Source organism: Colletotrichum graminicola (genome assembly GCF_000149035.1).
Source record: "Colletotrichum graminicola M1.001 genomic scaffold supercont1.17, whole genome shotgun sequence".
Classification (NCBI taxonomy): domain Eukaryota; kingdom Fungi; phylum Ascomycota; class Sordariomycetes; order Glomerellales; family Glomerellaceae; genus Colletotrichum; species Colletotrichum graminicola.
This window is the reverse complement of record NW_007361021.1, coordinates 640,211-656,433: the sequence shown is the minus strand read 5'-3', so window position 1 is coordinate 656,433 and position 16,223 is coordinate 640,211. Positions and strand designations below refer to the sequence as shown.

The window sequence follows — 16,223 nt, the reverse complement described above, 5'->3', positions numbered from 1 at the left end:
GGCTAGGTATTACTTATTAGCTCATGGGGCACAATGCGACCTTGAACACGAGGGGTTTAGGGGAGCGGATGGGTGGCAGTGGAGGTCCGCCCGGCCGGACAATAATATCACCGCCCGTGCCAATCAGCAGTGGATGGTGGGACAAGGATGATGACACGGTCTGGCCCTATGTTCTAGAGATTGGACCCTTGAAGCTCTGCCTTCGAGCTCGTGTTAAACAGCCTGTCCCTCGACCGGCCGCCTTCCCCTTTGCACGACCGTTCTCATTTCCAAAGTTTGCGCGCGCTCCTGAAGGTGGCACCCGGTGCATTCAAAGACTGAAAGTAATGCGTCGTTCTGAATGAACCCCACGGCGAAATCCCTACGAACGCTTCAACCCCCGAGGCTCGCTGACACGTTCCTCCCTCCTTTCCACGCCAAGCATTGAATCGCAACGACTGCGGTCAGCGTTCCTTCTCGTATTCAACACCCGAAGTCTGTTTTGACAAGTTCACGTTACGAACTGCCCTATTTTGATCGATAAGATGCATTTCGCGTACCCCCCGCGAAAGAGCTCGAATCCGCCGCCCTTCCGACCGAGAACCTCGAGGATACCGCCGTTTGTCCGTCGCAGCAGGCTGAAGGTTATCGCGGCGGGCGCCCTTGTGTTCTTGGGCTTCATATACCTTCTCGCAGGATTCTTGAGGTCGCCGAGCGGGCCCCATCTGCCCTCAGGCGAACCGCCTGTGGTGATAGTGACGGTTCTGGACGAGGACAACTACAGCAAGACCTACTTGTCGAGCATTCGCGACAACAGGAAACAATATGCGCAACTCCACGGTATGTAGACAGCCTGGCGCTTTTGCTGCGGTGGGTGCTGACAGTCTCTGCCCAGGATACGAAGTGATGTTTGCGAAGACGGGAGATTACAATCTCGACGGTTCTCCGGCGTCGTGGAACAAGGTCGTGTCACTGAGGCACGCAATGACCAAATACCCAGAAGCTGGATGGTTCTGGTATCTCGAACAAGACTCTTACATTATGGATCTGTCGACGTCTGTGGAAAGCGTAGTCTTGAAATCGGATAAACTCAACAGCTTGATGATCAGGGATCAGCCGGTCGTTCCGCCAGACAGCATTATCAAGACATTTCCGCACCTGAAGGGTGAGGACATCGACTTTATTCTCACGCAGGACAGGGAGGGACTGTCGGTAGGCAGCTTCTTCGTCCGTAACAGCGAGTGGGCCAAATTCTTGCTCGACACGTGGTTCGACCCGCTGTACAGGAGCTACAACTTCCAGAAAGCGGAGGGCCACGCCTTGGTGAGTTGCTGCTTTGCGCTATAGAACCATGCCAACCGCTAACCGTCTCATCAGGAGCATATCGTCCAGTGGCACCCTACCATACTCTCCAAGCTCGCCATTGTGCCGCAGAAGATCTTCAACTCGTATGACAGATATGAAAAGGGCGAGATTTTCAAGGACGGCGACCTGGTGATCCGCGCTGCTGGCTGCACCAAATCCGGAGAGCGGGCCTGCGAGAAGGAGCTAGATAGCTACAACAAGCAGTGGCGGACGACATTCAAGGGGCGGTAAATGGATGTGACAAAAAAAGAGGTTCGACGGGGTCGACTCCGCGACAGGATCTAGAGACGGGTGTACTCCAGGCGTTTGATTTTCCAGGGGAGCATGTACTCCGCATTTCAAGTGTATAAGAGCTGGACAAGGGCGTTTATATGTGGTATTGTTTCAGAGAGACTCCTTCGTTGGGACGTTTTATACGGGGTCACTGAGAGACGCTTGGGAATTCTTGCAGGCCACCTGGTTGTTTGAAACATCCATAAAGTACACACATGGCATGTCATGTTTTCTTTTCTTTTTGCCTGTGGATTCTTTTCGATCACGGCTCGCCGATGGTGACGGGCCCGAGTTTTCCTGTTTTGTACATCAGGCTGATAGATGTTCCTCATGCAAGATGCAATGACGAGAATGGGGTGTGTGGCTATAGGCGCGTTGGTCTCCACAGCCGTCTGCTTAATCGATACAATCCATGCGCCCATCAATAACTATTGATAGTCGTGGCGAGGCCAGCTAACCGGTGAGCCAGACTGCGCTCCAATAAGGAGGAGACGAGAGGAGAGTTGAGGTCTGTTGGTGAACAACCGGGACACGCATCTGCAAGGGCTATCATCCGCTAAGATCAGGGTCCCGGACGGCGCGCAGGGCCCGCTTGGATCTCTCAGACGCTGTTGACGCTACGAATGTGACGTGGTCAAGGCAAAGCATGGCCATATGAGCAGAAGGGCTATTTCGATTGAGTGTCGACATGGGCGTTGGGGACAGTCGACAGTCCTACGTGGAGTCGAGCCTCGGCTGACACGTCGCTGGCTGTGGCCAACTGAAACCCTGGATTGACTTACAACGCGAAATCGGACCCGTCGAGCCGATTGACGGGCGTCCGCGGGCGCGGTGCCCCGCCGCTCCAGTGGGGCTCCTTTCCTGCTACGGGCACCCTGCGGGCGGACCTGCGGCTCTAGTCGACTTGTATCGGTAATTAAAGGCATTGCATGGCTAATACCACGTTCAAGGTATTGGGTTTTCAATGAAAGAGAGTTTTGGACGGTTGGACGGTCGCGAAGAAAGGGGGGGGTTGCAACGTCGAAGTGTGAGCGATCTAGACAGACAGTCATGCATTGCATACATGGGACAGACTTCCCAATCGGCCGAGTTCGAGGGGTCCTCGATGCCTTGTACACTGTACAGAGTACCAGGAGAGGTATTCGTGTCGGCGGCGATAAGATGGCGGGCAGGCTACGCGGCGCAAGATACCCTCTTGGGCGGGAGCCGCTGGTATTCATCGCCAGCACTCCACCATTCTACATATCGCATTATGGGCAGAGAACGCCTCCGAGTCAACACAGACACCCTTCTCCTTCTCCGCGCACCGCAAGATGTGTGCGGTCTCAAGCCACCCCCCTGCAAATCGAATTGCCTGAAGGGGGTGACTGCTGCTGCGATCCAAGTCGGGGACGCGGACGCCGTGGGAGACAGGGCCCCTCTTGCTTGTTGCGGGCACATGTGACAGACAGCCGGGATGGCGGCGATGACCCGCTACCTTGGCTACAGCGACAGGGGTAAATGGCGCTAAGAAATAATCAAGAAGACGCCATGCCCCACGATTTTGTGCGTCTGGGATTCCTTCCGTTTGGCTCTGCTCACCACAGACAGTTGGCTCTAGCTCGTCTCCAATTGCGTGGGCCCGCGCCGGTGATGTCCTTGCTGGTGTTTTTAACGTCTTCCAGCTCTGCAACCATTTAAACCACGTGCCCAGTCCTCAATTCTTTTCTCGTATCCTTCCACACCCCCTCGTTCACCTTCTTTTCTTCTCCCCTGTTTACATAGTGGACTTGAACCCACTGCCATTGGCCTCACACTCGTCTCTTCATCACTTGGGTCCCGAAACATAGCAATTCACCCCACCACGCCGAGCTTCATATCACTGCAGACAAGATGCCTGGCAGCTCCCGCATTCCCGCCAGCTTGCGCGAGGGCTTGAACCAAGTCAAGCTCAGTCGGCAAGCAACACCGCTCTTGGTCCTGAACCTCGACTTGTAAGTCGCCAATGTCTTCGTCTGCATTCTTTTCGGCCTCGGCCCCGGCTAACCACGGCCTCACGCCATCCCTAGGTTGCGCAACATCATTTTCTTCTTTTTCATCTGGCGATGGACTCGCAAGTTCTTTCTCAAGCTTAAGGGCCGCGGCCTGATCGGTAGCATCGTCGAGCTTTACATCGATATCCGCAAGGTTCTGTACGGCTACTTCCTGCGCGCCCCGGGCGTGCGCGGCCAGGTCCAGAAGCAGGTCAATGAGTCCATAACGAAGCTGCAGTCCAAGATGATACCCACAAACCTTACCCGATACCTCACCCTCCCGAAGGAAGGCATGTCTGAAGATGAAGTCCGGAATGAGCTCGAGACCCTGGCCAATATGGACCACACGAGATGGGAGGACGGTTTCGTCTCTGGCGCCGTTTACCACGGCGAGGAAGAGCTGATTAAGCTGCAAACCGAGGCTTTTGGCAAGTTCACCGTCGCGAACCCCATCCACCCCGACGTCTTCCCCGGTGTGAGGAAAATGGAGGCCGAGATCGTCTCCATGGTGCTCGCCATGTTCAACGCTCCCGTCGGCGGTGCCGGTGCCACCACGAGCGGTGGCACCGATAGTATTCTCAGTGCCTGCCTCGCCGCGCGGCAAAGAGGGTACTTTGAGAAGGGCATCACGGAGCCAGAGATGTTTGTATTCTCTCCCGCCACCATAGTGCTCACGCTGACGCGCAACAGGATTCTGCCCGAGACCGCCCACACCGCATTCCGCAAGGCCGGTGATTACTTCAAGATCAAGATCCACTACGTCGCATGCCCTGCACCCAACTACCAGGTCGACACTCGCGCCGTCTCCCGCTTGATCAACAGCAACACCGTTTTGCTGGTCGGCTCCGCCCCGAACTTCCCCCACGGTATCATCGATGACATCAGCGCTCTGTCCAAGTTGGCCGTCAAGAAGAAGCTGTGCCTCCACGTAGACTGCTGTCTCGGTTCCTTCATGGTGCCCTTCTTGGACAAGGCTGGCTTCGAGACCGAGCTGTTCGACTTCCGTCTCAAGGGCGTCACCAGCATCAGCTGCGACACCCACAAGTACGGATTCGCCCCCAAGGGTAACTCTACGGTCCTGTACCGATCTGCGGAGCTCCGCAAGTACCAGTACTATGTGTCGCCGGATTGGTCTGGTGGTGTATACGGTTCACCCGGTATGGCTGGCTCGCGCCCGGGCGCCCTCATTGCCGGCTGCTGGGCTAGTTTGATGAAGGTCGGCGAGGCCGGCTACATTGACGCCTGTGTCAAGATTGTCGGTACTGCAAAGAAGATTGCCGAGACGATCCGTGAGACGCCGGCTTTGGACAACGAACTGGAGATCATGGGCAAGCCGCTTGTTTCCGTCGTTGCTTTCACGGCAAAGAACCTCGATATTTACGACATTGCCGACGGCATGTCAGAGAAGGGCTGGCATCTGAACGCCCTTCAAAATCCTCCTGCGATCCACATCGCTGTCACTCTCCCGATCACAAAGGTTTATCAGAAGCTGTTGGCAGATTTGGAGGCCGTCGTTGAGGGCGAGAAAGAGAAGGAGAGAGTCCGCATCGTTGAGGGCAAGGGGGCCAAGGGCAAGGCCGTCGGCGACTCGGCTGCTCTGTACGGTGTTGCGGGATCGTTGCCGAACAAGAGTGTGGTGGTTGACTTGGCCAACGGTTTCTTGGACCTGTTGTACAAGGCATGAGGGAGGAATCTAATTCGTGGTTTTGTAAGTGCATTAGCGGGCGGGCATTCGATCTCGATTCGGGGAACAAGCATGTGGCCCAAAATTCATATACTTGATAGTGTACCAAATATATATTTTCAGCGTCTTTAGCCTCATCGATACCACCCCCATTTCGCACTTTCGACTGGAAAGGGCTGATTGGGTCGTTGGTTGCTAACGCGCCATTGTTCTACTTGCGTTTCGCTCGAGGCCGGAACGGCGCAACGACACCCCCACCAGTTCAAGACATGCGTTCGTTTGGAAGCTAAGTTCACAAGCCTGGCAGTCTCAATCTTGTTAAACAGGCGGGAAGGTTGTCTCAGCACTCCCGCCCCAACCACCGTCAGCCGATAGGCGCGAGCTGTGCAAGAAGCCCTGCTGCTGTTTGGTGTCCCGGGCCTATCCATCGACCGAAGCGACCTAGACCCAGTTTCGGTGGGCGCCTTGCCGCGGACACCCACTGGGGACTGTCGGGTGTAACGGCCTAGCCACCGGGGCACCACAGCCGCCCTCGACATCGCCCTTTATCATCTGCACTTACATGCAGCATCCCGCCCCTCAGGCGTCCCTCCTCGGAGCTACAAAGGGCCCCAAGCTTGCATCTCGAGATGACGCTCATGGAATCATAGGGTTTTCTTGGCGGCACGACGACACGCCAACGAGATGCAGAGTGGTGATGTGATGGTTGAGCGCCGATCGACAACCCAGGACCAGCAAACAACTGTTATCTCACCGCCTGACCTTGTGCCTGTCCAACTCAGGCAGAACCGTCTGCGGCGACATGAAGGGATATGCATGACCAGGAACTGCAATACAAAATCATGGGGCCAGAAACATGAAATGACTTTGTTCCCCCTTCCGCTTTCGTCCCAGGCAGGTAAACATTCTTTGGCCGCTGCCGAAACTCTCATGATGGAATCATCGTATCGCCTTGTTGAGTTGGTTAAGTTGAGGGCACATCCCGGGCAGGTTCGATGAGGAGAAATCGACACTAACAATCCCCCCCGTACCACACACATACTATCTGCAACCCAATGAGACAGGGATCGGCCCCGTTTGGAGAGACAACTTTGTATGGCTCTACAAACCTCTCCGCCCCTCCCTCGATTGCTTTGTGCCAGCCGCCTGTCGCGCGCGTGCTGCATCTAGGCAGCCTCGTTCCTATTGAGGAAGGGAGGGGAGAGCACCGCCAAAGTCCTCACCTCTCTACTCACATCTCGAAAATGCAGATTCCCGTAATACTAATGCCGCTTGTGTCTTTGCCTCCATGATCGCCTTTATACCGTCCACTCCCTCAGCCCGCCTCACGCATAGGAGAAAGATGTCCACACCTCATTGGGGAAGCGCCTCCCAGTGACCTGACGCCGATCGAAAGAAGTCATGGGTCCATGATCTTTCGCAGTCGACTTTCTGCGTTACCGTACTCGCCCCCCTGGCCTGCGGCCCTTGTCTGTTTACTCGATATAAACTACGCAACGGCGCTCGCGCCAACAGCCCAATCGCTGTTTTATATATCTATCACTGTTTGTCTCGTACCATCTGTCACGGCAGCCTGGAGGTGCACATCAAGCGGCAGACGACATACCTCAATGTCCGCCATGGCCACCAAGCCGGCCGAGAAGCCTGTGCGTCCAAGACTGAATACCACCACGGACTGGGCCTCGCCGAGAGCCGCCGCGGGCTACTCGTCTGGGCCGGAAGAAGGGGTCTCACCCAGGTCTGCTGGGAAATCCATAAGGGAAGGTCAAGAGAAGGGCCATAGGCGCGGAGGTATTGAGGATGGGCGGCCACAGCAGCGGCGTCACGGTTCTGAGAGTCTGGCCATGAAGCCGTCCATCTCGAACCTTCGCGATAATCTTGGCGACTTATCGCCTAGCGTGGTGAAGGAGTTGAAGAGGATGATCAAGGAAGAAGGTCAGCCACTGCTCTGGTCTAATTGCTGCATTGGCGAGTTTTTGACTAATACTGGATGAAGTTGCCCAAGTCGCTCAAGTCGTCCAGCTGAAGAAAAGCGAGACTGACACACCCGCCAACCCGCCACGTCCCTCTCCGGTGTCGAGCCAGAAAGCAGTCTCCACGCCGTCGTCCCCCGCTCCGCCACCATCAGTCGTCGAAGCACGCAGTTCCTCCAAAGTGTATCTGCCTCGAGATCGAAGTCCAATGACCACGCACGCGAAGACAGCATCAACTATCCCTGCGCCGGCAGGTCAGTCCACTTCGCCCGTCAGCCCCCGACCCAAGACTGTTCACTTCCAGTCCGGGGGCCCGTCGGTGATTCACTACGAACCGTGCACCGGCTCGATATTGGAATCTATCTCGCCTACCGCTCCTGCCACCGCGGCGGAGGCCGAGCTGAGCAGTGTTGACAAGGCCTGGGGAATGCTGTTTGACTCCGAAGGGTATTCAACGCAACGTCTCAACTCTGTGCTCAGGGGTCTAGCGAGCTCGATGGTAGTACCTGGGACCCCCGATGATAGAATTCGTAACGGCTAACGTTTTCTCAGATTGCTGAGTTTGGATACCCAGAGACACTGGTCGTTACCCCCGACAAGATGTTCACTCTGTACACAAGGTACAGAATCGAGCCTGAGAAGTTTCCATATGAAGGTGAACCAAGTGTCGCAGGCCGAAGGCTGTATGAATAGGCGCTGACCTTCCACCAGACATTTTCAAGGAGCGGTCCGAAGATGCACTGAAGAGAATCGAATTTCTGTACCAGGACCTGGGCTGCCCGTACCACCTCGTCCAAGCCGCGCCAAGATCCCACCCCAGTGTGCCCGGACTGACGCCCGCCGGCTTCGCCAAGTGGATGGTTAGTAACATACTCGCGTACCCCGAATCTGAAGCCAGGCGCCTGCACGCCATCGTGTCTGCCCTGCCCGTCGACGCCGACGGGCCCCTGTTAGAAGGCAAGCCTGAGAGGCTGCCCCGCCAGCTCTCTCGGCACCTCCTCCCGAGGACCCACGACAACAAGGTCCGCAAGATCCTCAACGAGGCCGTGTGGGACTGCCTGGAGGACGCCGCGCCATCTCTCCCGCCGACCTCGCGCACGGCGAGGGTCTCCGAGGCAGCCGCACACAGCACTCGACGGCCGTCCACCGGCGCCGACGACCCGAGAGATCCCGCGCCCGCGCCACACCGCACGACGTACGGTGAGCGGGGCAGCGACGTCGACTACGGGGTGTACTCTGGCCATCGCGATGGACGTGGCTCGGATTCGAGGGACGAGTCGCCGCGGTCCCCCGGTATTGGTAGGCGCAGCGGTGCCGGCGCGGGTTCCGGTCGGCGCCCGACGTGGGAGGAGATGCACATCCGCAAAGGGTCCTCGGGCGGGATGGTCTCGTCTGTTGACGCGGGGCCGCACCGTTCATGTCGTTGACATGGCGATGAGGTCAGGGGAGAAGATATAGCGCTTGCGCATCACGCCCTCCCACCTCTTGCTCTCAGTACATATTGTTGTTAGTCTTACGGGTAAGTCGTTATACTATGCATCACTTGTCGGCTGCAACCCCCCTTTTTCTCACCTCTCATCTCGACTCTCACCTCGTAAGAGCTATGCATCGCTGGCTTCTAGAAAGCCAGCATCTGCGTCGTAATCAAGGCAAATGTAGACAGTCTTATCGAAGCATTATAGTTCGTTCATGTTCTTTGATTATTCCCATCGATCGACTATACTAAAGCGACTGGTATCATTCCTGTGTCGCACATCTTCACCTTCTTCGCTGTTACCCATGAGCTTGGGTGAGCGGCTTCCACACAAACCCGACATTACGTGTTCCTGTGTCTTTTTTCAAACACGAGCAGTGGCATTATTCTCCTTCTCCTGCTTGAACTGCTCCCGGTGATACGCGACGTCCCCTGCCAGTGGCACGGCCGGCGGCGCCAGGTCCTGACGGAAGACGTACCTCTTCCAGAAGAAGACAAATTGCGCGAGCCCGTACCGCGCGAAGCGCCTCAGCGGCACGCTGAAGACGGCGTCCAGCTCCTCAAGGGTCTTCTCCTTTGTCTCGGGGAGGAAGAAGAGGACGAGGAAGAAGCCGACAATGTTCCAGCCGGCATACCATCCGAACGCGCCGGTTGGGGTAAAGGACTCCTGCAGCGAGGGCCAGGTAACTGCGAGGATGAAATTGAAGAACCAGGTTGTGGCGGTTGCGAGGGACATGCCGATGGAACGGATGTACAATGGGTACGCCTCGGCGGAGTACGTAAATGGCACGGGGCCTTCGCCAGGGGAGTAGACCATGCCGAAGAGGTAGATGCCTGTGGCGATACAGGCGATCTTGGCGGGGTTGGTGGGAATGTAGAACGAGAACCCGGTGAAGAACAGACAAATAGCCATCAAGGGGAACGTCGTCAAGAGCAGGTTGCGTCTTCCAAAAGTGTCGATGGTGTAAAAGGCTGGAAGGGCGAAGAGCCAATTGATAATGCCGAAGCCGAGGGATGCCGCCAATGCGCTCACTTCTGAGAATTCAGCAGCTAGGAAGATCTCTGAACTATAGTAGGCTGGCAAGTGTTAGCAAATTGTTGAACTATAAGTTGTAGACGAGCTATCCGCAGAGAAACTCGATGGTCATCTCCGTTACAGTGACTTATACGTCTTATGCATCATATATCATTGCATAGAATAACATGCACTTACCAATGGCATTCACTCCGCAAAATTGCTGCATAAACATAACGATTTCTGAAGCAACCATGGCGTTTCTGTTACGTCTAATTGCATAGAATTCTTTAAACCGATTTTGTTTCCCAATACCCTGAAATTCTTTTTCTGCCTGGAGCAGGGCATTAGCATAGAATAGATCACGGGCAGCTTGAACCTTCTCGAATCGTAACTGGCACATGGCCTTGTAGGCATCAAATTGACGGCCCTTGGTAAGGTACCATCGCGGGGACTCGGGGCAGAGATAACAACATCCACAGACAAGCACAGCAGGTATCATCGCACTACCCATCATCAGCCTCCAGTTGAGGCCGACAATGCCACCTCTATCGGGCACGTAGTAGAACGCTAGGTCAGCAACGTATCCAATCATGATGCCAAAAGCTGTCCACATCTGCCACTGCATGACTAGGGCTCCGCGCAGACGTGGCGGCGCGCATTCAGCGGCGAATATGGGGGTTGTGGCAGATTTCGGACCGATGCCAAAGCCAAGCGCAAAGCGAGCGATGAACACTGTGATTGGAGTCAGTCACCCGGCTGAAGCAAAGGGGATGACGATTGGACTCACTGTGCCACCAGGTGTTTGTGAATGCTTGCCAGAAGCAAGCGAGAGCAGAGATGAGACAAGAGATGAAGACGGTGCCACGGCGGCCAAAGGCTTTGTTCATGGGCTCGGTGAGCCAGCAACCAATGAGAGCGCAACATAGGTAGGGCGCCGAGTTCGTCAGGCCGAGTAGCCAGGTGTCTCTCTCTGACTTCCCTCCGATGCCAAATTGACCCTTGTAGAAAGATTGGGCACCGTTGACGACGGTCTCGTCCATTCCTTGCACGACGGCGCAAAAGGAACACACTAGAATGTATGTCAGCCTACTTGCATACAAATAAAGGGGAAAGGGGTAGATGGATAAACAGAGCAGGGTGGGAATTCTGGTTGTTTTGTTTTATTGTGTTGAACTCTGAAAGTTGAAGGGCGGAAATCGCAACAACACAACTGACCTGCGACGACACCGTAAAGCATCTTTGGGTTCCGCCACTTATGAGTGGTTTCTCCATCGAGGACCGCACGTTCTTGGGCAGTAAGCTCGGCCATGGTGTCATATTTGTTCATATTCCCAGCGATCATGGCGCCGAGACGAAAAGCACGAATATCTTCCTCATCGCCGATGCCATGTTCGCGACAATACTCTTCTCCATTCTGGGCCAGCTGCTCGGGGGTGAGGCCGGACAGGGGGTTTTCGAGCTTACGGGAAGCCTCCAATCGCTTTCGCTCTTCTTCATCGATGGCTGTGGCTTCAGAAAACCGTCCGGGATGGTCCATATGAGAGATCTCAGTCTGGTCCTGGTCTGACGGTGGCCTATCGCCGAGCTTCTCTCGCTTGGAATCTGAAGCCATCTTGATGAAAAATACTGGGTCTCAAGCTCGTCGACGAGCGACCTGTACGCTAGTACGGAGGTAATGTGAAGCCAAGTGTGGACAAGCACTTGGCGGCAGGGAGTGGATGAGTGGTTCAATCAACACTGCCAGGAACCAAAGGATCGGCAAGAGAATGGAGACGAGAAGGGCGAGTGAACTGGTGCTCCAAGACAACCAAGTCAGCCACCCGGCTTGGGGACAGCTTGGCTACTTAAGTATCTAGACATGAGTTGTCGAGAGCAACCCTACTGTGTGTGTACTGGGCAGCAGAAGCGGAGACTTCTCCACAGAGCTCGAGCTCGAACACCAGGAAACCGGGAAGCTAAACTCAAACGACGGTCCTTGTGGAGGGTATGGAGAGCGGGGGTGGATGCGGTCGCGGGGAGGGAAACTGCGGGAATGGTCGATGGAGACTGTTGGGGGCCAGAGAAAGACGGAACCAACATGAGCCGCGGTATGACGGGGTGGTCGTTGGCGCCTGTCAAATTTGCGTTGGAAGAGCATTTAGCGACGTCACGATGCTCCAAATCTCGGTCTGTATCTATCACAACAACAATCGCAACAACTGAGGGGATAAGCCAGGTGAGACAGGCGAGGTTGCGGTTGTAGTTCGCGTTCGGTGGAGGACCATCTTTGCGGCAACGCAGAGGATTGTTGAAGCTGGTGGTGTGTAAGAAACCGGGGTACGAAGAGGCGGGCGCCCGTTCCCGTCAACCAAAGGGCCCTTCACGTGCACATTTGCCGCAGCGGGAAGAGTAGGTGATCGGCATCAATCGGGTGAATTGAGATACGGCACTGGACGTGTGGTGAAAGAAAGGAACAAGGCTGTTAAGATGACGTCAAATTTGCACGAGTAAAATGGGTCCGCTGCCAATGATTACTGAGGGGAGTGGGCAACTCCCTGTCGCGTGCTATTTTCCGACTTAGCGTGGGAACAATACCTGGGTCTCCTTGCCTGTCCCCGTTGAGCAAGGTGCGAGGAGACAAGGTGAGGTGCGGTGAGATGAGATGAGGGGGAAGTGAACCGAAGGCCTGTGTGCCTTGGCTGCCCATCTTCGATTTCGACATCCGGGGTTATGGTGCATCACGTGGCGTGGCGATCTGCTGCGAGGACTGCCAAGGACATTGCCCAGGAAGTCAAGATTTCTAGTGCCGGGAGCCCTTTGCAGCGCATAGGAAACGCTACATACCGGCGGGAAGGTGCCGCATCCCTTGGCTCTTTTCGAGAGAACAATCCATTGACATCATATCCTGGGCCTTAGCATCTGTGTGCATCATCTGCGAGTAACAGAATCATTCTTTTTCCGCTGTCGTGTTCTTTTTAAGAAGTAGGAAATAGGTCATCGAACGTCGTCGCTTCGCATCCAAATTGTTGTGGAGGGAAACTAGGTAGGTAATTAAGCAGGTGCCAAGTTAAGGTAAGCCCATTATAAAAGGTTAATGGGCCCGTTCAACGGCGCCGCTTTTCAACGTCCACCAGAGTGGGTCACATTCATTCTTCGTCGACTGTCAACCTCCATTTGGTTCTGACCCAGGCCATCATACCTATACTTCTTGCATCATTGTGTCGTATCACCTTCTGTCGCCGAGATAGTATCATGCGCCCCGGGTTCGTGACGGGGCTCCCAGTCGTTACTTGCATTCCAAACGCTATTATTAATCGTACATGGTTTTTTTTTTCTCTTTTTCTTTTTCTTTTTCTTCTTCGACGTCAGGCCTAGGGCGTCCCTATTACGCACAACACTGCTCCCTGGTGGCCTTCTTCACGCCGAACCTCTGGCCGAGTACCACCCACGAGGCGGTGCAGATCAGCTTCCGGAACGCCCTGGGGCTCGCGTCTTCGCCGAAGCCCTCCTCGAGCCACTTCTTGGCGCTGTCCCACTCGATGAAGCCTAGGCTCTCGATGTTTTCCTTGCAGACCAGGTCTACCATCATCTTATGGATGGGTCCGCCGCGCGGCCACTTGAGCGGCGCCGAGTATGGGTGCTTCCTCCGCTCGTAAAGCTCCTGCGTGATGAAGGGCTTGCCAGCCTCCTTGAGGATCCACTTCTCGCTGAGCTTCTGGCGCGCGGCACTCAGGTCCTTCCACCATAGGCTCCCGCCCGTTCCCGTGCTTCCCGTTCCGGTAGCCGACCCGCTGGCGGCGTCGAGGTATGCCACCTTGACGCTCGGCGGCAGGTTGTTCACATACTCGGCCAGGTGGTGGTCCAGGAACGGCGGCCGCGCCTCGATGCTGTGTGCCATCTCCGTGCGGTCACCCAGACAGGTCAGGATCATGTTGGCGAGGGTTCCCTTGGTGTAGAGGTATAGACTTGTGTGGAGCGGGTGCCACTTGGTCATCATCTTCCCGAGGACCTCGGGCGGGATCACCGCCTCGCCAAATCCCGGTGCCTTGTACGTCTCGCGAACCCAGGGAGAGAACGCGTTCCATTCCGGCTCCAGACGCATCGAGTTGTTATGCGGTCCCGACGAGGCCTCGTCCTCGAACATGCCGATCCTTTCAAACATCTCCTTGAGGTCCTGAGACATCTCTTTGAACATCTCTCCACGGACGTCGTCAGTCAAGGTGGACTGGGGCCACGCGCCATCGGCCTCCATGAGGAAAGCCGGCAGCACGAATGGGTATCCAGCAAAGTGCTCATCCGCGCCCTCGCCCGTTAGCACGACAGGCACGCCGTGCTCCCTCGGCAGCGTGGAAAGGCAGAACTTGCCCACACTGTTCAGGTCGAAGTTGTGGTGCTCCGTGTGGTAGACCGCGTCTGCGAAATTGTCCGCCAGTGCGGACTCATCCATGTCCTTCTTGAAAATTTGCACACCCAGCCATTTGGCTGAGCGTTCAGCAATGTCTACAGTGGGTGTCAGCAAGCTCCATTCTCGCCAAGGCTCTTGGGGTTCTAGTCTCGGGAATAGAACTTACCAGCTTCGTTGAAGCCCGAGGCTTCCGGGAACTGAATTGTAAAGCAGCGGATACGGTTTGTAGCATCTTGGTTGCCTAGCTTTATCCCTTCTTCGCGGACAAGTTTCGTCACAATGCCTGCAATGACGGATGAGTCGATACCGCCAGACAGGTAGATCCCCACGGGGACATCGGCGCGAAGACGAAGCTTCACTGCTTCCACCAGACGCCGCCTTACTTCCGAAATCATATCGTCCACGCTTCGAGTCTCGGCTTCCCGCTACCATGTGTGAGCATGAGACAGTCAGACAAACTCCTCCACCCGGTTTTTGCTTACCTTATCGTTGAAGTCGGGGTCCCAGTACTGGTGGTGCTCGACCTCGCCGTCTGGGGAAACTTCCATCCATGTGCCGGGGTTCAGCTTCCAGACGTCCTTGAAGACGGTGTTGTGGGCCTGCATTGACGATCCGGTGAGCAGGCCGTGGACGTTCCACTCAGGCTCCCAGCCCAGGGCCCGGAAACCCTTGATTTCCGAGGTGAGAAGCATCCGCTTGCTGACACCTTCGCCTTGAAGGGTTCCAAACATGGGCTTGATGCCGAACCGATCTCTCGCCACAATGACCCGGCCGTCGTTCTCGTCGTACACAACAAAGGAGAACTCTCCACGGAGGTGCTCGAAGATACCGGGAGCGCCGTATATCTTGTACAGAGCGACGAGAACCTCGCTGTCGCAGTGGCCCTTGAACTTGTAGTCGTATTCTCGGATCAATCGCTCTCTGATCGCGTCGTGGTCGTATATCTCTCCGTTCACCACAGCATGGATCTTTCCATCCTCGCTGTGCAGCGGCTGCACTCCGTCTGCGGACAGGTCGTTGATGGCCAGGCGGGCGTGTGCCAATCCTACATTGTGAAATTAGTTGAGGACCCCAGCAAATCTCTTCCGTTGGACGCTCGTACCGATAGTGCCATCGTCGCTAACCCAGACTCCGGAGGCGTCCGGGCCGCGATGAGCGATGGATTTCAGACTCTGCTGTAGTTGTTGACGGAGAGTTTCACGTCCTTCATCAGCACCGCCATTGGCTCCGTTAGGGGAGCTGCTTCGCTGAAGCGTGATAGCCGCTGTGATGCCGCACATGATGCTTCTGGGTAGATGAATTGAGGGAGAATGAAACGAGTAGAAGCGAAACGATCGCTGCAGATCCTAGACCCTTCTTCCTAATATATTAAATGCAACGTTGTGGCTATTCCAGATAGCGGCATCGGAAACAGCTGGTAGTCTCTCCATCCAGCTTGTCCGGACTCAAAGCGCAGGAGTGCCGACGCAAGCGATTGAAAAGCTTTCTCAGCCCCAACAGCCAAGGTCGGGCCGAAGCGTGCAGCTTGGGGATGAATTCTTCATAGTCGCCATTGGGAGAAATAACACGGGAAGCCGTGCGGCGATGGGGACCTTGAAGCAGATGAGCCACGCAGCAACAAGCACTTTGATGGGTGCTTCAGTCCAGTGCCGTTAGGACGGGTCTTGGCCCGGTCGCAAGAACCTCCGCCCCAGACATGCTATGATCTGGTCTTGGGTTGCAGATCCAGCCTTTTGATGAGACGAGATGGAGATACCGAGCTCAAGTGGCCAAGCGCGTCGGGACTTGTGACGGAAGTTCGGGTGCTGCCAGACGTATGCACGGACAAAGAAAGGGGGGTTTCGAACGGCGCCACACAGCGCAGTGGACTTTGACGCACTTGGACTGTACTGGCATCAGATCCTTCGTCTAGACTCGAATATTGCATCGGGTGAGATGTATACAGCACGGAGTCCGAGGAAAGATCGGAATTTGGATTTCGACGCGGCTGATAGCTTATAATTCGAGGTCAGGCACCGGAGTGGCGTTTGGGAGACATCAAGTTACGCCTCAAGGAAGGCT

At 55.6% G+C, this 16,223-nt stretch overlaps 5 protein-coding genes across 5 annotated transcripts; 3 read left to right on the top strand and 2 right to left on the bottom strand.

Annotated features, from left to right (window-relative positions):
* Positions 1-524: 524 nt before the first annotated feature.
* Positions 525-1,575, top strand: GLRG_05243 (galactosyl transferase GMA12/MNN10 family protein; the record flags this gene model as incomplete). Its single annotated transcript, XM_008095928.1, has 3 exons — positions 525-819; positions 875-1,302; positions 1,357-1,575. The coding sequence occupies 3 exons, from the start codon at positions 525-527 to the stop codon at positions 1,573-1,575; spliced, it is 942 nt and encodes a 313-aa protein (XP_008094119.1).
* A 1,914-nt stretch (positions 1,576-3,489) lies between these two features.
* GLRG_05242 (uncharacterized protein) lies at positions 3,490-5,313 on the top strand (the record flags this gene model as incomplete). The annotated part of the gene is made up of 3 exons (XM_008095927.1): positions 3,490-3,590; positions 3,666-4,271; positions 4,320-5,313. The coding sequence occupies 3 exons, from the start codon at positions 3,490-3,492 to the stop codon at positions 5,311-5,313; spliced, it is 1,701 nt and encodes a 566-aa protein (XP_008094118.1).
* A 1,619-nt stretch (positions 5,314-6,932) lies between these two features.
* Positions 6,933-8,713, top strand: GLRG_05241 (uncharacterized protein; the record flags this gene model as incomplete). Its single annotated transcript, XM_008095926.1, has 4 exons — positions 6,933-7,248; positions 7,310-7,785; positions 7,839-7,941; positions 7,998-8,713. The coding sequence occupies 4 exons, from the start codon at positions 6,933-6,935 to the stop codon at positions 8,711-8,713; spliced, it is 1,611 nt and encodes a 536-aa protein (XP_008094117.1).
* Positions 8,714-9,124: 411 nt separating this feature from the next.
* Positions 9,125-11,390, bottom strand: GLRG_05240 (uncharacterized protein; the record flags this gene model as incomplete). Its single annotated transcript, XM_008095925.1, has 4 exons — positions 9,125-9,837; positions 9,974-10,510; positions 10,566-10,847; positions 10,994-11,390. 4 exons carry the CDS (start codon positions 11,388-11,390, stop codon positions 9,125-9,127), a joined length of 1,929 nt encoding a protein of 642 aa, XP_008094116.1.
* A 1,752-nt stretch (positions 11,391-13,142) lies between these two features.
* GLRG_05239 (asparagine synthase) lies at positions 13,143-15,442 on the bottom strand (the record flags this gene model as incomplete). The annotated part of the gene is made up of 4 exons (XM_008095924.1): positions 13,143-14,257; positions 14,329-14,587; positions 14,645-15,207; positions 15,265-15,442. The coding sequence occupies 4 exons, from the start codon at positions 15,440-15,442 to the stop codon at positions 13,143-13,145; spliced, it is 2,115 nt and encodes a 704-aa protein (XP_008094115.1).
* Between the last annotated feature and the right edge of the window lie 781 nt (positions 15,443-16,223).